This window comes from Coenobita brevimanus, chromosome 75 (genome assembly GCF_032717465.1).
Source record: "Coenobita brevimanus isolate Jiangsu-jjx chromosome 75, ASM3271746v2, whole genome shotgun sequence".
Taxonomy (NCBI): domain Eukaryota; kingdom Metazoa; phylum Arthropoda; class Malacostraca; order Decapoda; family Coenobitidae; genus Coenobita; species Coenobita brevimanus.
In genome coordinates, this window is record NC_137028.1 from 22,319,534 (window position 1) to 22,344,061 (window position 24,528).

The 24,528-nt window shown below is 44.2% G+C and overlaps 1 protein-coding gene across 1 annotated transcript in view; it reads right to left on the minus strand.

Moving 5' to 3' along the window:
- Positions 1–19,723: 19,723 nt before the first annotated feature.
- LOC145408089 (putative neural-cadherin 2) overlaps positions 19,724–24,528 on the minus strand; it is a 171,596-nt gene continuing 166,791 nt past the window's right edge. Inside the window, exons 29-30 of the mRNA XM_080278896.1 lie at positions 23,560–23,677; positions 19,724–19,983 (exon numbers count right to left, since the gene is read on the minus strand). Of these exons, the coding sequence (XP_080135022.1) occupies positions 19,724–19,983; positions 23,560–23,677 (378 nt within the window). The remainder of the gene's footprint in view (positions 19,984–23,559; positions 23,678–24,528) is intronic.

The following is a 24,528-nucleotide window of genomic DNA, read 5'->3' on the forward strand; positions in this document are numbered from 1 at the left end:
CGAACAGCTCCAGGAACCTCTGGTGTAAGTCTCGGCCGGAGGTGGGAGCCTTACGTCGTCGTAGGGGCGTATGGAGATCGCGCCCGGGTGTCCTTGGGAGGATCGGGAGAGACTGCGGACTGCAGTCTCCAGCGTCTAGGGGCGCCGACAGGGGAGGGCTGCGGCATCGGCTTACGCTGGGGCCCATCAGGTGCGTCTGTTCCAGAGCCAGGCGTAGGGAGCGGAGGCCAGGGGAGGCTGCGAGGCCTGTCTGGGCCACTCTGGTATGGGAGGCCTGGGCTCTTGTCTCCTGCCAGGGTGACGTCTCGCTCCTTGCCTCCTTCTGTGCACCTTTGGAGCGACAGTGGGCCGTCTCACGAGGGCGGGAGCGACAATAGGCCGTCTCTACCAGGGCACCTTTGGAGCGACAATAGGCCATCTCACGAGGAGGGGAGCGACAATAGGCTGTCTCTACCGGGACACTTTCGGAGCGACAATAGGCCATCTCACGAGGAGGGCAGCGATAATAGGCCGTCTCTACCAGGGCACCTTTGGAGCGACAATAGGCCATCTCATGAGGAGGGGAGCGACAATAGGCCGTCTCTACCGGGACACTTTCGGAGCGACAATAGGCCATCTCACGAGGAGGGGAGCGACAATAGGCTGTCTCTACCGGGACACTTTCGGAGCGACAATAGACTGTCTCACGAGGAGGGGAGCGACAATGGGCCGTCTCTACCGGGACACTTTCGGAGCGACAATAGGCCATCTCACGAGGGCGGGAGCGACAATAGGCCGTCTCTACCGGGACACTTTCGGAGCGACAATAGACCGTCTCTACCAGGACACTTTCGGAGCGACAATAGGCCGTCTCACGAGGAGGGGCGCCGTCTGGAGTGTCTAGAACAACTCCACCCCTACCTGGTGCAACAATCCCACTCCGTGAAGGTAGTGTCCTTCTCCTGTGATGGCGACGGCATGGTGGCTGCATGACATAGGGGCACACGGCACAGGCTGACATATGCCGTTGTTGCCGGGGGTTGCTCCGGGTGGTGGAGGCTACCCCGGGGGGTCCGTGTGGGGGTGTCGGCACGTTCCCGGGCATACTGGGCTGTATCTCACTTGCCCCGTTGTCGGGGGCACTACGGTATTCTTCTGTTTCCATTTCGGGGGCACTGCTTTGTAAGTCACGCATTTTAGTTACCACATAAATTATAATGATTAATTAATGTGTATGTTCTAAAGTATCGGTAAGATTTAAATCAAAGGAACTGTTTTACCCAGTAACTGTAAGGCTAAAATGCTTTATGTCTCAGTTCAGATTCCACTTGCTTAGGCTACATTTGGCAAACATCAGTTGACTACTACATCGAGCAGATCCCCCAACAAGGAAGTTTATGGATGATGTCATCTTTCGAGAACGAAGCTTCATCACTGGAACTGGGTAGAAAAATGGACCCATCAGAATCCTCACGACCAAGAAACTTCCGCAGGAAAATACCTTCAGAGTCATCACCATCCATTGCATCAATATGGGCTATGTAATGCACAATGCGTGATTTCCCAGCAAATTTAATAACGACAAACATGATGTCCATGTCATCATTTGTTTCATCATCCTATTCCTCATCAAATTCAGTTTCTGATTATGAATCACAAGAACTGGTGGCATAGGTTCATTGGCTTTGGCCTCTTTACTTGTTTCTCTCGTTTTTTGAACAGTATCTTTTTACTCCAAGCCTAATGTTGGCTGTTTTCATTTTCCTCTTTTCGTCACTTGCAACAAGCTCATCTCGGATGAGAGTGTCTGTGTGAATTGTTGTGCAGCCTTTCTTCCATCCTTGAGATTTTGTTTTCCAAGGGGCAGCTTTTGGCAAGGACGTTACCTATAACAAAGTGTTGTCCAGACCGGAGTCCTAGTTTAACAGTCTTTAAATGCCCGCGTTTCCAGTAAGCAAAGTGAAGATCCTCTGTTTGGCTCAGTGGTAACGTGCGCGGATTTGGAGCGCGTGAGCCACGGGTCGAAATTCAGCCAGAGCACAGAAACAAGAGAGCATTCAGGATGGGAGGATATTTAGAGACCTTTAACCATTACTATATATGCATCCCTCCAGCTACAAGTTTATGGCTAAAGTGTGGAAATAGTAATGGGTATTGGTCTTCAAATCTCCTCCATCCTGAATACTCTCTTGTTTCTGTGCTTTTTCATCTCTTATTTGTGCACTTTTGCCAGTCCTACTTCTTAACAATCATTTTAGAAGAACGATTTTGTGTTCTATTGATACTTAATGGCTCAAGTGAGATCATAAGTGGTTACTTTTATTCGTGGTACTATGACTTGTTACAGAACCTCTGCTGGATTTTTCTTTTATGGCTGTCCGCAGTTGCTTATGTTTACGCGTGATTTGGCATTTTTTTGAAACTCCTCCTTTGACCCAACACATAGGCCTGCTGCCAGACAAGATCCTTTGTTTTCAGTCTTCCGTACAGAGGCTTATGTTACAGCAGAGTTGCCAAAAATGTTGACCCTGCAATGTTAACTACTGCGAACTTTTTTCAGGGAAATGTGTTTTATACAGTTAGGAGAGCCAATTTAGCATGGTTGCTACTTGTGCAACGTTGACCATTTCCCCGAGTTCAAGATGGCTGCCGCCTCCATCTCGAATGTTCAACTTTTGATCTCGATGTCAGAGAGGGTGGTGTAATACCATTACTTAGGGGTTGTGGAGGGCTGGGAGTCCATTTCTGGATTTATTTTTTGGATACGGGGTCAAAGCCAAGGTCAAATGAGAGGTCAAAGGTTAAACTGACCATAAATCAGAATCACCTATAGGCTATTGACCGAATATATGTCGTTTGCTGTCTTCTCATGGTTTAGTGGTTTAAAACATTTTTCCTCAGTTCACAGTACGACAAGCCGGCGTGATCAGCATCCCAGCATCAGTCCTGCAGTACCGCAGGCTGTTGCAGTCGTCATGGCTGCTGGAGAGGGGAAGTGCCTCATCAGTCCGTGTAACACCAAGGGAGCATTACAGACATTCAAGACTGTGGCCGTATAGAAGATCGTCGCCGCCGGCAAAGTGAAACGTGATGAACTGTACACAACTCAGTCAGGAAGTGATGTTGTAGCTAACTAATCACGTTACTCTATAGCTATACATCGACGAATAGAAACAATGAACAGAGAAAGAGAAAGTCCACGCTGAATGACACTAGTGTTTCCAAAAGGCTGTTGAAGGTCCAATGTAATGACTTTGATTTCAAGCGAGACTCTGTTGTGTGGGAAAGAGTGTAAGCAGAAAGACAGTGAGAACCCACACAGGTGGGTGCAGGTCACACAGTGTACAGCTGTAGTTAGGGGCAGTGATATCATGTTCAAGCAACAGTTGGAAAACTTGTGATGAGAGATGGTACCAGTGGGCTAACGAGGTAATGGCTAGACTCAGTGGGGTCATTGATCTTCATGCTGCTGATGCACAGTGCCATGTCCCCTGTTACATTGGGTTCCGTGTTCCCGTGACCCACCCCTCCATCATGGCGCCTGTGGAGGAGGCGCTGATGTCCGTCGTCTTGACGATGGCTGAGAACGCGACCGAGACGTGGACGGCACTGGAGCTGTACTCCATGTACCTCGCTGCCTCGAGCACTGTGTCAAGAAGACTGTTCGTGTCCAGCGTCACAGCCCACTTTGGTGACAAGCTGCTCGTGCTCTACATCAAGGGCTGATACAGCGTAGTTGGATTTAAAGCCAACAAAGGACACTTCATCAAAATTGTTAAGATAAGCAAGACGACCTTGTGACGAGCATAGGCACTGAGGTCGTAGTCCCCAGGCCTAGGTGTCGCCATGACCTCGATGCGGATCTTCCTCACCAGCTTCTCCAGCTCGTCTTCTTATCCGTTTCAGTTGGTGCATGCCACTGCCCAGCCATCCCATCTGTTCTAGCATTCCATACTCTTCCATTCATATCTCCAGGCAAAAACACTCTCTCATTTATCTCAAACTTCTCCACACATGCTTCCACATTGTCCAGAACTTATCTTTGATTTTAGCTGCCCAGTTGTCTGGCGGAATATGCCCTCAGCTGCCTACGCCTGTATTCCTACATTTTTTCTTAACCATACAATCCGAGATCCAACTGATTTCTACTGCCTTATGCAAACCTTCCACTTCTTGCATACAGCAGTGCATATGTCCTCTTTTCCCCCCTTATTTTTTGTTTTTTCCCTTCAGCACATGTACCCAGTCTCACACACACTCACCTCTTAATTTGGTCCCAGGAGCCCGCTACACCTGCTTTTCTATCTTCTAGCCCCTGAAAAATCTTGCTTTCTTTCACCTCATCATCCACACCTCTCACATGTTGCCATCCATAAAGTGTCTCTTCGGTCCTTGGTCGTCATTTGTTGGTCCGTTCGGGTCCAGTGCTTCGTGTTAGTATTTTCAGTTTGTTATCTGCAGGGTGGAACACTAGCCCTGCGCAATCCCACTTTGACAACCTGACACAAAGGGAATGCGTGAGTTTGTTTCTGTGGTTACCATCCAGCGCAATTAATGTTCTACTTATTTGCTGGACACCATTTGGCTTATATCACTCATTGTAGTCACCTCAAGGAAGCCCTTCATCGAGTGAGTCTGTGAATAGATGAAATGAATCTTAATATTGTATTTTTATTATTATGGTTTCTAAACTGTTAAAATAAAACCAAGTTAGTATCAGTTTCAAGAAAAAGCAATTGTTTCTAAAAGTATGTGCTGCTTCTATAGAGTTACTAGGCAGTGTTATGAGAGTAGAACAAATGGTGGTACTAGAAATGGGATGATATTATATTTCTGACAGCCTGGCTCAGCTTAACTTTTTAAAAGTACAACCAATGGGAGCTTTCCTATCGTCCTTGTAGATTCTTTGATTACGAGCGAGCGAGCTATGTTTACTCTCAGTTAAGTCTGTCAATGATCTCTCGGCCACATATTCCCGATGTCTATTGCTATTCGGCACTCAGAGATTTTGGAACCAATCATCGCACACAGTGAGTGCGGGGGTACTGGGGGGGGGGGAGGTCAATGCTCCTTTTGTGGGCAGATATAGTAGGTTAGGTTAGGTTAGGTTGGGTTGGGTTAGGTTGGGTTAGATTAGGTTAGGTTAGGTTAGGTTAGTGACTAGGCACTAACCTAATCTAACCTAACCTACTGTATCTGCCAACAAAAGGAGCAAGTTACACGTTAAATTAGTGTTCTTTACTTGTGTGGGGATAGCTGACTACAGCGCCACTACTCTGGCTCAGGCTGACTAGCCCCCCCCCCCTTCTTCTACACCCACGCATTCACTGCGATCTAATTTCTCCGAGTGCCGAATACCAACAGACATCGTGAATATGCGGCCCGGCCCTTCCCGATCGTTACGCTAAGCAGAAGCTAATAACTTTAATCCTATGCGAAGTAGAGTTGAAATTCTCTCTGCATGTGATACATTCATTCAATTAATTTTGTTATCAACTAAAAACTCACCCATAAAGGCATAGGAATCCTTTGGAATCTCAGATTTTCCAAGGGAGTGTTGGCTCAGATCGGTGCTCACCTGCTCACCCTGCTCACCCTTACGCCCGTTAGGCCTAGGTTGACCTGTCGGTTGAGGGGCTACGGACGAATAATCTCCATTGCAATCGGTCCTGACACAGCAACTCCACCCGCTGCAAGTCCATACCTCGCCTTCTGACGATCTCTACCACTCCGTCTTGCCATCTCTTCCGAGGTCGTCCCCGTGGTCTTTTCCTATTTGGCGTCCATTCCATCATTCTTCGCACCATCCTTTCCCTTGGCATCCTTCACACATGTCCGAACCATCGCTCTTGGTTCTTTTCAACTGTCATCAATAAAGACTCCACTTTTAAGATGTTTCTTATCTCCACATTCCTGATACAATCCCTTCTCGTGACTCCAGCAATAATCCGCAGCACCATCATTTCCACCGCCTGCAACTTGCTCCTCAGCCTCTCTGTCAACACCCAAGTTTCGCATCCGTACGGTAATATAGGCTTGAGGATCACAGTGTACATGTAAACTTTTACTTTCCTGGGGATGTTAACGTCCTGCAGTAGTGTGTACAAAAAACTGGCACTCCTCGAGAATTTGGTAATTCTATTATCTATTTCTGGTTCCATTTTATTATCACTAATCAGTTTACTTCCTAGATAATGAAAATTATCAGTCTTTTTAATTACGGCCTCCCCCAGTCTGATGGTCTCAGGATCCTGGCGTCGTGACACGGCCATGTATTCTGATTTATCCGTGTTCAGCTTCAGTCCATAGGTGGTAAAACTATTACTCCAGTCTCCAACTATATCCTCTAGCTGTGCCCTGATACCAGTTATCTGTGCTACGTCATCAGCCTAGGCAAAACAATGTGTTTGCTCTCCATCCTGCCGGACCTGCCTCATCACAACATCCATGTAAACGATAAATAACAAAGGCGACAAGACACTGCCCTGCCTTACACTGGTGTTAACCTCGAAAAGTTCCTCACCATCCTTTACCTTACTCATCTGTTGTCTGTATGTACTCTTCATTGCTCGTAGCAACCCATGTGGTATTCCTGCTTCTTCCAACACATTCCACATTTTCTCCCTAGGTATCTGATCGAATGCCTTCTCTAAGTCCAAGAAACAAATATGCTGCTCTACATCGTATTCCCATGATTTTTCTAAAAGCAGCCGCAGACTCGCAATTTGGTTGGTGGTCCCCTGTCCTGGCCTAAAACCACTCTGACAGTCTGACAACGAATCCTCCACAATACTCCTCAATCATCCCTCCAGTATCCTTTCAAATATTTTGCCTACGTAGCACATTAGTGATATTCCCCTGTAGTTTCTGCATTCAGTGGGGTCCCTTTTCTTGAATATAGGACAAATTCTGATATGTTCCATTCTTTCGGGACCACGCCAGTTTCATACGCTAAATTAAACAAATTATGGAGGAACTGTTCGACTGGTGCACTTCCTGCTTTTATTGTCTGTGTTGGAATACCATCTGGGCCTGGAGATTTGTTTTTCTTTGTCATTCTGATGGCCTCCCTTACCTCCTCAATTGTGATAGGATCTAACTCCCCATGCTCGTTCAACTGCTCCTCAGCAGCCCTCTATACATCGTTGTCTGTACCCTGCCACTCTCCATTAAAGAGAGACTCAAGTATTCTATCCATCTTGCATTTATATCCTTATGGTCCTCAAACAATTGACCGTTGGAATCCTTCATAGACCTCTGTTGACAGACATCCCCTTTTCTGTATCGCTTTGCCATATTAACATCAACTTCTTGGTTCTACAAAAATCTGTTTCCAGCTCAGCCCCTATCCTGCTCCACATGTCTCTTTTTGCCCTTCTTCTCATTTGGCTATACAACTTGTCTAGATTCTTCATAAGCCTGTCTTGAGTCAGGTGTTCTCTCCTTTAACCACGTTCGGAAAGCTCTCTGCTTATGCCTAACATGCTGCTGCAACTCCGATGTCCACCATGCTATTTTCTTCTTCTTCTTCTTTCCTCTTCCTATCAGCCTTTCTCCCAATATATCTCGTTGCGCATTCTTCACCACTTCACTAAAACCACACCATAGCTCTTCCACAGTATTGCCATGCACAGCAACGAGTTCCTCAGCCAAACGTTCGCGCAGCTGCTCCCCGCAGGTCTCAATGTTCTCAATCCGTACACGTGTCATCTTGGCCTCGCTTGGCTGTGGCTGTATATGCATTTTCAGTTTTCCTTTTACCAACCTGTGATCAGAGTCTAACGATCAGTGAACGCGTTAATTACGAAATCAAATTAAAAAGAAAAATCCGTCGCAAGACTGTTTTGCATCAGCTTAAGCAATTAAATATCAGAGATTCCACCTATAAATTTCTATCAGAGGGAAATTGTGATAACACGACACTCGCTCGCTCGTCACGCTCTCACAAAGGGCACTTTACTGGTAGTAAACCACTGACTTGCTTCAGTCCCCTCTTCCCTCTCATCCTCCCCTCCTCTCATGTTTGCCCTTCCTCCCTTCCTCCCTCCTTCCATTTTAAATGTTCATTCATAATGTTCTCATTTTTCCCTCTATATTCCATTTGTTCTTTGTTCTGTTTTTTCTTCATATTTGGTTCCTAATGTTGTCTACCTTCATGCTTTTCCTCCTCCTCGTTCCTCGATGTCCCTCATCCTTAGTTTGTCTTCCTTCATGAAGCTCCCTTCGCGTTGATCAGGCAAGGTGGTTTCAGTCACTGGTCTCCTTGGTTCCCGGATATCACCCCTATTTATTTCTTTTTATGGGCTACGTACAAAATGGAGCGCTTGCATACAGTAGAAGGTTAGTACTATTACAAAGTTAAGGCACCGCACTGAAGGGGCACTGGATCAAGCTAGACGTGCTTCATAACACTTGGAATGACATCAGCTCCTGTCTTGATATGGTGCATGCTACAGAAGGATCACATTGGGAGGTTCACAGAATTATAATTGTATGTGACATATACACAGCGAAAACATCCATTGTTTTATTAATTGCAGCAAATCGTTCATAGACAGCGTCGATTGTGAAAAAATTTAGTAAGCTTCAAAACCAGATGAATAATTTATGGATACCCTGTGCAATATATTAGCATCACCCCGGCAAAGGCATAACCATCAGACGAAGAATAATTGAGATTGCTCATTATTTTCTTTTGCAATGTACAAGTAGGTTACTCCAGTGGTCAGCTCAGGCTACTTCTAATTAGTTCATCAATTACCACCCAGTCAATAAATCCCAGGTCTTTAATGCCAGCTCAGAATACTTCAGGATTAAGATCAAGTCGGGTTCCATGTCCACTTTAGGTTAGTCATGTTTGTTCCTGGCCATTCAGGCAACTGTTAGTGCAGCTTGGTCAAAGCACATGAACTCAGTCGAATTCAGATTCTATTCTGGTAACTTCAGAATCAGTCGAACCATTTCATACCCATTTATCTCAAGGCATATTCACTTAGATCAGGTCAGGTTCAGAGAAATTCTGCCACATCTTCTCTGGTTCCGCCAGGCCAACCGAGTAAAAGCTGTATTTATTCCAGTTCCTTTGATCGTCAGCTGATCACTCTTGATACAGCGAAGGCACTGCAAGTCTTTCAACTTGGTGACGTATTATTAATTCTATTACTGCCACACAGTTTGATTCAACTTACGATGGATATCTAGGTGGGCAGAATAAACTGAAGGCTGTATCTAACCCCCGCAATTCGGAAGACCTCTCTGAAGGTGATAAAAATCGTCTGGTGGCAACAAAGACTAAACTGAAAAATACGTCCTCGAACTGCTGGGTTAAGGACAATGAGGTTCGGTCCAGTCACTTCAGGTCCATTCATGGCTTACAAGTCCTTAAACTCATTCCATGTGATGGCGTATTTAAAAAAATAATAATAATTTCCCTGTCTCTAGGTGATTTTATTAAGTTCGAGAGAGACTTTCGAACTGAGGGGTTAGATGCAGTCTTTTAACTCCTTCCCTACTAGAATGCTTTAATAAATATGTTGTGCTAAGCGTTTCTAGGTCGGCTTCCCGTCCTAATAATGCCCAAGGTATAGCTGGGTTCCCTTTCTAGATCGGAGCTTAGACACAGTATGAGAGGAGCAGCGCATAAAACACAGAGCAACAACCTTACACGTACATTACCAAATTATGGATACAGGAAGCTAGACTTTGTCCAAAAGCAAGTCACTGGAATGGACAGGTATTCATAAGTTAAAGGTATCTCGGAGGATACCGACAGACAGACAAACAGACACTGCTCTTGAGATGAGCTGTGACTACACTTTCATTCTAGTGCGGGACGGTATGCACCACCAGTGCATACCGTCCCGCGGTATGCACTGGTGGTGTCATTCTTACTTCTCACTATGTTCTGGCTGCTTTACCACTGTCATCGTACTTCATACAGTACTCAGGCAGTCACTTTCACTTTACTGTCCCTGTGCTAGACGCTCGGGCAGTCACTTTCACTTTCAATCGCGGGCAGGGAGAGAGATCACAGTCACTATAGGGATATGGGGCAGGGGAACGAGCCAACAATGGGGGGGGGGGGGCGGCGGCTCACAGGCGGCGGCCCGGTGTTGGTGGCGCCCCTTCAGGTGCGCTCTCGGTGAGGGGCCACGAGACTATCCGTGGGGGCGTAGTCCTGCGGGATGGGCTGCGGTCAGGTGTGTTGAAGGGCCCCGCACTGGAGAGGCTTGCCACTGGAGTCTGGCCCTTGGGACTGGGCCTTAAATTCTGTGAAGGCGCTCCTGCAGGCACCTGGTGCAGGAAGGGCGTCGCTCCTCCTCCGGACTGGAGAGGTCACACCCCGGGGTGTTGGGGTCGGCGTGGAGGGCCCGCTGGCTGTGGTCTCGCTCCTGCTGCTTCGCCATCAGGGTAGGACTGCAGCATTGTGGGCGGCAGGAATTCGACAGGCGTGAGTTTCCCTCTGGTGCCAGCTGGATGGAGTATTACCCCGGGGTCAAGATGGGTCCTCTCCACCAATCCTGGATTGAGAGGTGTTCTTCCTGGAGCTCTGGTAGGGGAGCCGAGGGTGGGACTTGTTCTGCCACCAGAGGGGCGGCTCGAACAGGGGTCTCCCTCAGGTGGGGAAGTTGTAGGGGGTGAGAGGCTTTTAGGGCGCCCTTCCCTGGCACGGCTACTGGCTGTCACCGAGGTCCCTTGGGGAACGGGAGGAGGGCAGCTACAGGCCATCCCTGTCCTGTAGGTGCGGCAGCTGGTTGTCACCTGGACCCGACTCCCTGACAGGATTGCAAGTGAAGTGCGGCAGCCAGCCGTCACCTGCCTGCGGGCACGGCTACCGGCCGTCGCTGAAGTCCCGTATGAGGGGCAACGTGTAGGCGAAGAGTGGCTACAGGCCGTCCCTTGCCTGCTGGTGTGGCTGCTAGTCATCACCAGTGTCGTGCCTCTCAAGGAAACTGCAGAAGGAGAGAGGGCATACCGTTCTCTCTCCGCATGCAGCAACCGACCATCATGGGTTCTGCAGGAGCGGCTACTGGCCGTCGCTTTTGCATGGCTACAGGCCATTGCCTTAGGTGCTTGGCTACTGGCCGTCACAGGTGCATGGCTACAGGCCATTGCCTTAGGTGTGTGGCTACCGGCCGTCACAGGTGAATGGCTACAGGCCATTGCAGGGGCACAGCTACAAGCCGTTGCCTTAGGTGCGCGGGGCCGTCGCTGGGGTGCTGCTTAGAGCTAGTTTTCTAGCTCCACCCCAATCCTGATGCAGGCTGATTCGGTGAAGGGGTAATGCACCCGGACTGAGGTGTTCACGCCGGGTGCATTCTGGGGAATAGGGGCTCGCGGCTCTGTGGGACTTATGTCCATATAGCACGAACGTCGTGCGCACCCTGTCTACCCCTCCATTGTCGCCTCCTAAGTCTACTAGTACCAAGTCGGTTCACTTTCCCTCAGTGCGCAGGGAGGCGTAGCTTGTGTGTGACGTCATGCGGACTAAGTAACAGAAAATGTATAAAAGGGCAGACTCAAATTAGACATTTATAAAAAGAGGAAACGAAGGAGGGGAAGAAGTGTGGACTAGTTTAACTGTATAACATTGCAGTGGATTCCCTCACACCCCTACGCCTTCCTTCACACATTTCAGTCCCTTCCCTCACTTCGGACTGAAAATGTGTCATGATCTGGAGAGTGCATCATACATCCACTTACCACACGGTCAGGCGTCAACTGAACTTGGGTTTCGTGCAAGCTGACGTCACTCCGATGATCCGCCCCATGCGCCAGCTTGGACCCGTTTTAGATGGAAGTGATCCGACTTGGTATTAGTAGACTTAGGTCGCCTCCCGGGGGTGTCGTGATGTCATCTGTTGTCGTAATTTCAAAGTAAAATAAAATAATCTGGAGAGATAATGAATAAGATAAATACTCCATCGTAATGAATATCATAACTTAATTTGAGATGAAGCCCGTCAGATTAAACTGATTTTCATAAAAAAACAAGAACAATAAAGCCATGTGACAAACGTCACCCATAACCTTCCAAATGTTTTTGATTTTTGATTTTTTGAAACTTTTTTTTTCTTTATGTTCATGAGGAGACAGGTTAGGTGCAGCGGTACTGTTGTAGTGGTAGTAGTAGCAGCAGTTGTAATCCCAGGCTCATCTGGACGCGAACCCAGTGGACTGCAGGCTGAAATTGCCTTCCTCCTGCAAACAGCCATCCTTTTATTACGGGGATAGGAAGAGAGTTGAGGGACGTCTGTATAACCAGGCAATGGAGCCACCTGCCACTATATAAAGGCGTCCCTCTACGGCACCAAATGGAGAAAGGTAGAAAAGTAAGAATGAGCAGGACAGAATGGCATGGTGTAGGTGGCGGGGTAGGCCAGGTGGAGTGTTTTCATTACAAAATCAAATGGACAGAAGACGAGGTAAGGGTGGCATGGCCTGGAAAAGTGGTGGGTGGTGGAGCATGAAGGAGAGGGAGAATATGACAGTATTATGTTGTTCTGTGAATAAAGGAGTTGTAGACTGACCAGATAGGTTATGTCAAAGACAGACGTTGTACGTGAGGTTGTTTTGGCAGTGATTTCGACTTGACTGATCCGTTTCTCGTGGGAAATCGATTTACAAGACAAGAAATGAATGGGGTGGGCAGGTGGCAATGGGAAGGATTGGATGGGATGGTGATGGGTTGTAGCCATATGAGGATGTATATTATAGATAGGATAGTCTAGGCGTGGTGAAAATATAAATGAAAGTTTTCATTTAAAAAGAATTAGAAAAACATCAAAAATAATGGTAAGAAAGTAAACAGGGTGCCTGGAGAGTTTGGGTCAACCACATACTCGGTGCATATTATGCCGCAAGCCATCGGGCCTTATGGGTTTTCTTCAACTAAATTGCATATCTTCACTCCATTATATCTCAGCAGCCAGACCACCTAGGATTTTCAGTTAAAACCATAATACTCACCACTCTTTTCCCGCCGATGCAAATGTCCCCATGTCTCTAGGTGGAGGCGTTCTGGAGTACAGAGGTGAGAATGTTATGTAACTTTTCATGTATCGGTTAGGTGTTGTTCGAGTGTGTGAGAGGGCTGTGACCATGGCCTGGTTCCCCAGCAGAGCTTTTTTACCATTCACTACACTCAGTATCACCACCGTACTCCGGTATGATTCGCTAATTCGCGTGTGGGCGGCTTGTGAAGGGTTGAGTTGGAGTGACCAGCAAGGTGACGAATCAAACAGGACAGAATAAAAAAAGAAAAAAAAGTCTAACCCTCATCATACATCAGAGGTGTCTAGTTGCCTGGCTCAGATCATATTACTGGCTTGTGCTGAATCGTTGAACGCGATAAATATTGGCACAGGCTTCAAACCAAGACGGGAATGCTGTTGAGAGATAACATTTCACTCTGAGTTCCTAGAACACCACAGACCACACTTGATATCACGCCACTTGGATTGTTAAGGGTCAGATATACCTGACACAAGTAAAAAGGCGAGAAAGTTGTTGTTGTTGTCATCTGTACTGAAAACATAAAGCCAAGAAAAGGTACCAGAATGCTGTAGCTGTGGTCGTTACCTATCACTTACAAGTTTGTGAGTCATCGAGTATCGTCATAAAAAGGTAATGATCAAGTTAGTTGCCTTTTCTTGTGTCAGGATTTGTTTCGAACCTAGTAATAAGACTGATGCTTTACAGTCTGAGACAAGTGACAAGCCCTATAATCCTTTCACGACGAGGAAGCCTTTTTTTTTTTTTTTTTTATAGCATATTCTGTTATCTTCAGCTTACGACAGTACTTCAATGGAATCTTGTCCATGTCATTTTGGCAAGGTACAGGCAGTCTTCTTCTGCTTAATATGTGCAGTATGTTTCGTAGTGGAGAGGTTAAAAAGTAGCCTAAGATTATTTCTGTTACATATTGTGTCTTCATTACTGGAATGGGAATAAATAAGTAATTCTGTATTATAAACACGTTTATTGTAAGCAGTATTTAAACATACAAAACAGTTATATGTTCACCATTACTAATGAACAGAAAATTTGATCTATTGCCATAGAAATATCCCATGTCTGGAGTTCAACATCAACCATTGAAAATTTACCTTACTTATCGGTGACAGTACTATATTGTATATACAGATGGTGTCCATATACCTTCTCATAGGGTGCAAACACAGCTTAGGCATATATGTTGTCAAGTGTCGTGAACACGAAAAGGAAAATGTTAGCAGTAACTTTTATGACGGCATTGCCCTAAACACAAATATCTTACAAACATATACTGGTAGCTTGGTAGGCGACATGTTGTGGCCTGTATGTGGTAGTAATGATCACACACACACACACACACACACACACACACACTTAGAAGGGGATGGGAGTGAAGGTTGTTGCTGCTGTCATACGTAATTAGAACACATGCAGAGCGAACTCGACAACAAGCCACAGTGTCCGTGAATACTGATGAAAGAAATACAGTGAAGAAACGAACGTGTTGAAGATTTTTGAAGCTTTAGATGCGGAGTGACGAGATGTGAGGCGATGAAGTAGCTCATACAATATCACTGCTGCCACTGCTGCGAGTAAGGCTCCGTTATTCACCAACATCGTCATAACATGTTACCAGCGTATTTTTTGGACTGTATGCATATTTCAACGATATATATAAAATATTTGCAACTGGTTTCCAAAAACTTGCTACCAATACTTTTGTCCAATGTTCCTGTAGTACTCTTCAATAAAGTTTCTGCTAGTTCTGTCATGTAAGGGCAAATCGGCTAATCAGTAATAATCGGGGTTCCCAAATGAACAGGTAATCATGGGCGCATGCTACTTACCTTTGATAATTCTGGATACAAAGTCTCATGGTTGGTATCAGAAGCAGAATTATGTATTCATAACAGAAAACAATTTATCTATCTATTGCCAGATGCCTTAATCCCGTAAGGGGTGGCCACAAACAAATCGCCTCCATGTCTCCCTGTCCCTCGCCATTTCACTGCCATGCTCCCAGCTCACACTCCCCCTCTCTCATATACCTCTCCATTCCATCCCTCCACTCTTGGCCTCCCCCTCCCTCTCCGCCCTTCCACCTCACTCACATAAACTCTCCTCGTCAGTCTCTCGCTCTCCATCCTCTCCACATGGCCAAACCACCTCGATGTGTTTCTCCTAACGCTTCTAATCACATGCACATCTACACCACAACGCTCCTCCATTTCCTCATTTGTCAGTCTCTCTCCATGTGACTTCACATGCTCCTCCCAAATAACTCATTTCCACTGCTGTCACTATTGTGTCCCTCCAACAAGGTCCAAGCTTCACTTCCATAAGTTAGAGATGGTATCACAGTACTTTCATGTAGTAACTTTTTCACTGCCGTGCTCACTTCCCTGTTTCTTATCACTGCTTCCAAAGAGCCAGCAACATTTCTTCCTTGTACCCTTTCAAGCACTTCACCCTCCAAACTTCCATCCTTAGTCATCACACTACCCAATCACTTAAACGCACTCACATTTTTTATTTCCTCCTCATCTACCCTCACTGTACATTCAATGACTTCATTTCTCTGGAAAACCATAACTTTATTCTTCTCTACATTCACCTTTAAATTCCATTTCTTACACACTCTCCCAAACTCATCCACTAAGCCTTGCAGCTCCCCTTCGTCTTCACTCAACAACACAGTATCATCTGCAAACAACAGTACAGGGAATTTTCACACATTGCCCTCTCTCACTAGGGCCACTCCAACATCCACTGCCCTATCTTGTATCCCCTTTATAACTCCATTCATATACAGATTGAACAACCATGGAGACATGGCGCATCCCTGTTTCAATCCAGAAAAAAAAAAAAAACTTAATGTTACACATACATATAATTACACACACTGCAGTCGATATGCCCAAACTATCTTTGCTATTCTGCCACACCCACTGTTACAGAAACATCCTTGCTGATACCATTACATAAGTTTTGGAGTTAGGTACAACATAGCCCGGGCTTCTCTAAATATTGTATAGTCGTTTGGTTTTGTTCAAGTTGTGACTTGTATGGTCTACCTAACCAATGGAAAAACGGCATATATCTGGCCATTCCTTGGTCAAGGCAAGGTAATATATCGGATACTTATCATTTTAAAAATGTGTAAAATATTGAATCAAATATTTATTGCACATTTAACGGCATAGCCCCAAATTACATCAGAGGAACTGTAGAAATAGTCAAAACTCCCGACGCTATTTCCACTCTGTTATTTGTCTCTGCACTCCTCTCACATCGTATGATGTATTATGGTAACAATTAGATAAGGTGCGTCGCATGCTGTCATCTTCATGGCCAGATTCAGTATGAAATCCATGTTGCTCCTTGGTATCCATAGTTGCCATGTATGTAACATGACTTTTGGCATCCCCCCCCCCTCTTATTTTTCACATGTTCAGACAGTCTAAGCTTTCATGATGAATCCAAAGTTAGTGTGTTATATTTCGTCTTGTTTGGGTGATTTCTTAATGGTAGTTTTGCTGCAGATGCGTATTAACAATACCATTAAAAATTGAGTAAAGGAAACCTTTAACTGCAATAAATGCCCCTTAGTGTACGCCGCTACTGTAAATGTAAACAAACACGAATATTCGAACGATCCAACTTGCTAATCTAACATGAACCTACCTGAACTTAATCTAGACCTATGTTGTACATAAACTGAACTTAACCTTAACATGAAAACAACCTAAACCTGATCTAAAAATTGAGCACACATGGCGTTCAAGAACTATTGTTGCACTCGTTCTCGCTATGTGTGTGTGTACTTACCTACTTACCTAATTGTACTTACCTAATGTATCTTTACAGGAATGAGTCAAGCTCGTGTGTGTGTGTGTGTGTGTGTGTGTGTGTGTGTGTGTGTGTGAAGAAAATAGCTCAGTTTTTATTCGATTTGAACAAAACTTGATGGCAGGTTGGAGATACAACCCGTGTAAAAACCTCGCGTTAATGAGAACAACAGGTCAAAGGTCAGGGTCATCGGGCTAGGACAAACTATGACCAAGCAATTTTGCCTTAGCCAGTTTGAATCCAGTTTAGACAAAACCTGGAGGAAGCGCTGAGGGTAAGGCAAGAATGAAGTGACTCAGTATTGAGAACAATCGGTCAGAGTTCCCCCCATGTGTATGTGTTAGAAGATAACTCAGTTTGGATCAGATTTTAACCAGGCTTGGTGGAAGCTTTGGGAGTTTGTGGTGGAGTATATTAAAAAAAATATATATATGTCAAAGGTTAAGGTCATAGGGCAACTTCAACCTAATCAGTTTTTATCCGATTTAGACCAAACTATGTGGAAAGGTTGATACATCCGATTTTGAGGACACTCAGTCGGAGATTAAGGTCACAGGGAAGGGTCAAAGGCCAAGGTCACAGATCCAGGACGCCATACATTTTTGATTTGATTTGAACGAAACTTAGTGGAAGGTTAAGAGACGGGGAACAGCAAAGGGAATCAGTTTTGAGAGCGAATTGTCTTAAGGCCACAGAGCAAGGTTGTCGTGTAACCCGTGTTAAAAAAAAAAAAAAAAAAAAAAAAAAAAAAAAACCTTTTCCTCTGAAGTGGATCAAACCTCTGGTTGATGACTGAGAGTTAATCAAGTCTGACCTGTTGTTTTTTAATAAAAAGAAAAAGGTCAACATTCGGGGTCACACAGTAAGGTCAGCTTAAAAAGTTCGTTTTTTCCCGATGCTGGCTAAACTGTGGAATGGTTCAGGTTAAAAATAACAGAGATTCAGTTTTGAGGGCACTCAGTCAAAGGTCAGCAGGGAAAGGTCAAACGCTAAGGTCACTATAGTAGGACTCGCGCGCGCTCGCGGCCGTGGCGCGGCTCGCACCTGTGTACAGTGTTGCCACGTTTTCTATACGGTTATCTCTCTCTCTCTCTCTCTCTCTCTCCTGGCGGGAAATGTGAGCCACCTTGAGTACTTTTGATTCTTTTATAAGTTATTTATAATTGTGCTTTCATCTGTTAATTTGGTTTTGTCATATTTAGTAGTAGATGGAGTGTCAAAGTTACTGTCTGCTGAGAGGTTTGTTACGTTACTGATTCATACACCCCGACGTAGTGGTCCAGGGGGAAGGGGAAGTGTGAAGGGGGATTTGACCTGAGACACCCAGGAGGGATTAAGAAGGGAGGAGAGGGGAAGGGGGGGCTGGATTCACCTACCACGTGGTCAGTATTAGAAGAGAGAGAGAGAGAGAGAGAGAGAGAGAGAAATTACGTGTATAGATATATGTGCATCAATAGGAACAATGTATATCAGTGTGTGCAGTATGTACAAAGGAACAAATGAATACAAAGGCAGTGACAGACCTCTCTCTCTCTCCCCCCTCCCCCCCTCTCTCTCTCTCTCTCTCTCTCTCTCTCTACTGTCGGGAAATGTGAGCCACCCTGAGTACTTTTGATTATTTTATAAGTTATTTATAATTGTGCTTTCATTTGTTAATTTGGTTTTGTTATATTAAGTGATGCCGACAATGCATTCAATGCATGCCTCTCTCTCTCTCTCTCCCTCTCCCTCTCCCTCTCTCTCTCTCTCTCTCTCTCTCTCTCTCTCTCTCTTGGGACATTGAATCTCCTCATTCTCCCTTGGGACATTTATTTTAGGCCAGATGGATGTGTAAGTATTGCCACTCACAAGAATTACATGAATTATTTCTTTTACTTTGGATATTGGCATATTTCTTCTTTTTTCAGGCTCATTATCTTATATCCATAACTGTGATATTATTACCCACCCTAAAACTACGCTAAAAACCAATAAAAGTGACTACAATATCTTTTAGCAACACTGTACAATATGTGTGCCATGTTTCTGTGTTACTGTATAAATATTTTATGCATAATAAGATTACTGTTGATTCATCCATCAAAATACACAAGTGTAAGTTTTATTCATCTGAATTTATCGAATTTGTGATGCCTTGTACATAAATAGCTTCCGTTTCACATCGCAAGTTGGGGAAACGTGGCACCATTGCCCACAGGTGCTGGCCACACCCCCGCCGCAAACAGGCGGGAATCTGACTATAGGCTGTCAGTTCAAACACTCCTGATTTTATTTATTGGTGGGTTCAGAGCTAGGCAAGAGTAAAGCAAACACATCTTGAGAGTACTTCGTGAAAGATCAAGGCAACACAGCAAACTCAAATATTCCGCCATTAGGCTAGTTGGCGGCCACGGGTGTTGCGTTCCCTCGGGGCTACTCTGAAGTTTATTCTTTTACTGTTGCTTTGGTTACTCTTAGATTCTGACGGAAATGGTATAAGGAAAAAATGTTGATGCTAGTAAGGTTAACCCAAGATGACTGCCCGTGAGAGAGAGAGAGAGAGAGAGAGAGAGAGAGAGAGAGAGAGAGAGAGAGAGAGAGAGAGAGAGAGAGAGAGAGCAATTGAATTTATCCAGCACGGATGATTTATGAATCATCCAGAGGAGAGCAATTGGTTAAATAATTTCCTCAAAGTGTAACTTATTATATATATATATATATATATATATATATATATATATATATATATATATATATATATATATATATGAGTTTGCTTATGATTATCTCTAAAAAAAACTGGTTTGTTATGCTTTTTATAAGTCGCCTTTTGACATGTGATGTATGATAGTCCAATCCAGGATGATGGATAAATAATTCGATGTTTGTACAATGTGTTCAGTCTCTTTGTTACAGGAGACTATGAGGTGGTGGTGGGAGTGTGAACCTGCTGCCTTTGTGCAGTTGACCTAGCCTCGGGTGTGATGTGATGGGCTTGTGATGCGACACTGCTGACTTGAGGATGTTCATCTGGCGCCTGGGTGGTCACTGTGGCACCTGCTGTACTGCCTATGGAAGACCTGTGGCCTTCCGGTAGGTTCTTCAGCAGGTCGATCACCTCCACGAAGCCTGGAACCAACGGCACCACTACATCCTCATCTTCTAACTCGGCGCGGAGACCTTGGGCAAGAACAAGAGGAGAGGTAAGAGAAGAAAAATGGGCAATATGTGAATTTAATACGTAATATAAGAACAATACACGCGGAGAAATTATAGATAAAGCATGAGGAAGGAAGGATTGAAGAGAGAGAAATAAGAAATGGGATGAAGTGACAGTTTTGGAAGCATGATGTCGTAAATATTAAATTATCGTATATTCATACAACGTTCTCCATCTAAGGAAAAGCCTTCCCAACTGAAATGACGAATGTAGATATAACTAACTTCTTAATTCCGAAAAGTCTCTGTCTTGGCCGAATTAAATCGTATGAAAGTAGCGAGATTTAGGGATAACAGACATTGCCGAATTTAAAGAGTTAATAAGGAATTTAAGGACATCTTGTGGTGTCATGTAAACAAGAACTGGTGTGCATGTTTTCTAGCAACCTTGTGTGTAACCTATTTACCTTAACCTTTGTCTCATGTACAGTACTGCATCACCTCGTTAAATTGCCTGCCCAAGATCAGAGTCGATAAACCTCCAGAAAAATCTTGAAGAAACAAAAAATTATGTTTTCTTTGTTTACTGTTATATTTATACTTTTATTGAAGAATAATGATATTTATCAAGTGTTCAAGTTATTCACAGTGTTAATACAAAATGTACAATGCTATCCCCTTACTGTTAATAAGACAAGTACTGTATGTAGTGATTTCATGCTGTACTGTACATGTGGGCACCACCCACTCACTAAGTGTAGTGTTATATTCAGTTGACTGCGCTGAGTAACAAACCAAAAGGTTTCTTGTGACCCAGCAAACCATTCATCTGTGTATCTGGTAACCATATAATCAGATATCTGATTTGCCACCTTAAAAATCATATCTTCCTTTCCACACGATTTAGGCTATCAAGTAAAAATCTCTGTGACAGACTTCTTCCTGTATACCTCTTTTCTAGCCCCATGCTTGGCAGTCAAGTATTCCTCTTTGTTACCATCCTTCTTCCATTCCCGGAAAAGCCTTCTTTTCTCCTTAACTGCAGCTTCTAAACCCTCATCCCACCACCAAGTCACTTTATGTCTTGGTGAGCCTCTTGTCCATCCACACACTGAATCAGTAACTCTCAAGATGTTGGTCTTGAGGGCTCTGTTCTGTTCATTAACACTTCCGGCCACGTCTCCCTGTTCAATCACAACTCTCCTCATCTCGCTATAGAAGGCATCCCTAGCTGCTTGGTATATATGTCCCACCAGTTTTATTCACCCGGCCTGCGGTGTTATGCAGCAACATGCTAGCAAAACGAGTTAATTACACAGTATGAAGAAAGGTTTGTTTCGTGTACACCACGTCACACAACTTTCACCACCATAGAATATCGTTGGGATATAACAAATACAAGAAAAGTTCCCTGTATTTGCACATCTTAGATTGGAAGTAATATTGTAAAGGTAGCTGCAGACAATATACTTAAACAGTACTAACAAAATCACCAGTGAGTTATGAGTCAGTCACATCACAGTGGAAATATTCTTCAGAGGGTCCATAACATACTTGCAGAAGATTTTCTAACATGATATGATATTCTGTCAGTGCTTTATACATAGAATATCGCTAATGCAGATTTTTCTAGCATGATACTGTACACGAGTGAAGCATCTATCACAAGAAGAGGAATGTTCACTAGACATAACACGTATGCTTGAGATGATGGTATTACCCATACTGAATAACCTGGGGAGCCTCAGCAGCATTTGTCTCTCACAATCTGGTACGGAATAACTAGTAATAATTATAAGTTTTCATGTATTCCCTTTGAGAAAGTAATTGTGTTATAATTTTGTAGAGCATGATAGACTGATGTTGCTTGAGAATGTGTCTCTTGATCACGCAGAATTATGCGGTACTGTACATGCATAACGACGTACCTGCCCATTTCACTGGTATCATACAAGATGTCACCTTTCAAGGCAGATGGACAGGGAATAGAAGTCCCATTTCATGGTAGGCACGATCACCTAAATCTCAGATGTCTTCTTGTGAGGTAGGCTAAACTGAAATCCCAGGTATATGAAACCCCAGGTAAGATGAAATTCTGATGTGAACTTCAGGCACATGTAAGCATGTATGCAAAATACAGTGATTTTTTTTTTCCGTGTCCAGGAATCCATGATCCAGTGATGTAATTTATGTATTTAATTTAGGGGAGACATATGGAACAGCTTAAGAAAAATCTGCTTTGTTTGTTGCTTACTACAGAGTACACTTACATTGCTATTTATGAAGACATTGCACAAAAGAGGTACATTTAACAGGTCCATGATATATCTACGGATATTAATTACCCATCCCACCCTTGTAACATCATGTACCACCCGCCCACAAAGGAACAAGAAATAACAATTGCCCAACACTACACACAGTATGCTATCTAATCAACATTTCCCCTCGTCCACCCAACACTGCTATTCACAAACACATATATAAACACACAGCTACCATAGCCACCTAAAACCTTTAGCCTAACAGCATCCTTCAATGACCACTACTCTCAGAAGCTAACCTACCCAGAGACACGAGTACACCTAGCCAGCCTGTGATGCAGCCACCTCACTTTCCTGCCACAATACGAATATAGTTCACAAACAATCCACTTTCCCTACACCACAATGCGATTCCCCCCCCCTTCCACACTAAAACACACTCGCCATGTGCACCACACTTTCATAACACAGTCCTTCCAAATATCGCCACATGCACCACACTATCATAACACAAAGTCCTTCCAAATATCGCCATATACACCACACTATTATAACACAGTCCTTCCAAATATCGCCATATACACCACACTGTCATAACACAGACAGCCCTTCAAAATAACCTCAGCAAAAGACCTCTGGTAATAACCGGTCGAAGCTGCCCATTACTGCAGTCCACTGGGTTCACAAAGATATGCACCTGAGGTTGCAACAACAGCAACAACAACAGTTTCATTATTGTCAGAACTACTATACGTAACGTGGCCATGAGTTTTTGACAGGAAGATATTTGGAGAAGGAGAAAGTATGTGGAGAGGAGGAGTCTTTGTTCGGTTGGTTGCCCAGTAAATAACCCCAATACATTTCTTAAATGTCTGTCTCAGTAATGCAAAGATACTGGAGATAAGTGCACAGAATAAAGTTTATTTTTATATTTTTATATGACCAGCTGATCTTTCAATCTTGTAAGTTGAGTTTTATATATATATATATATATATATATATATATATATATATATATATATATATTGTTAAAAAATATTCCCACTTGATATATTGCTAATCAAACCTGATATGCCGGAAAATCCACGTAAGTACTGTGACCACCGAACTACATCATGTTCAAAATAAAATACACACATTTATACACACTTGCTGAGTGCGTGGACTATTATACTTTGGAAGTGAACATACCAACTTTTCTTGAGTGATGGATGTGTCAAAATAATAGTTTCCACAAATCCATTGTTACTCCCTGTGCACTTGAATCTTCTCATTGGTGTTGTTTCTAGCGGTCATTTATGGAGATATAATTCACACTCACCTTGATCCCTACCTGAGATGGTGGAAGTGAAGGAACCAGAGGAGGAACCATCGCCCTCGTAGGCATAAAACCTGAGGTCCTCGCCGGGCAGGACCATCTTTGGGTCCACTTGCGCAGGTTGAGCCTCCACCTGCACCACCACCAAGCCCACACCCTCACCACCACCAGCATCACCACCTGACCTTGAACCTGTATGTAACATTTTAATTATCAAATAATGAATATGTAGATAGTAACAGATCAACGAACGAATCTCAGCTATGAATGAAATGCATGGTAACAAAATTTAATCAGTATCTATAGTTCCAAATGATCATTGGTAACAACTGTAACGAGGGTTGGTGGTCACACAACCTTCCTTCCTTAAATCTTAAACCCATAGCGGTCTAGCGGTCAATTGCCTTGATGACTCTTACTGAAGCACCTCAAGATTAATTATTTCAAGAGCCTTCACCTCACGAGGATTCATTATTATATGGATTTCCATAATGCAAGAAAACTTGTAACATATACCAGTCACTGGTCAAAGTCCCCTATTCTCTCTGGTGGAGCAAACATTATTTTCTTGGCTAAATCGACTCCAGGCACCATGAAACCAATCGAGATCCCTTAAATTACTGCATTCGACAAGAAAGCGGTCATATGGTATTTAAATCTGTGCTTGGTGGGGGAGTTCCTGGCCTAGTTTAGCCGCTATATTGGGGAGAGTGGTAGGGGAAGCAGAAGAGCTAGGGGGATGGTGGAGAGAAGAGAAAGACGGTCGTCCGGGAGAAGAGGAGTAGTTGATGGAGAGAGAGAGAGAGAGAGAGAGAGAGAGAGAGAGAGAGAGAGAGAGAGAGAGAGAGAGAGAGAGAGAGAGAAATATTAAATAATAACTTGGCGCCGTAACAACTCGGTCATATTGCCCGAAAAAAAAGGAAACGTTAAAACTTCCATAGTAGAACAGTCAGTATCTGTTCCCAAGAATAAATAACACAAAAC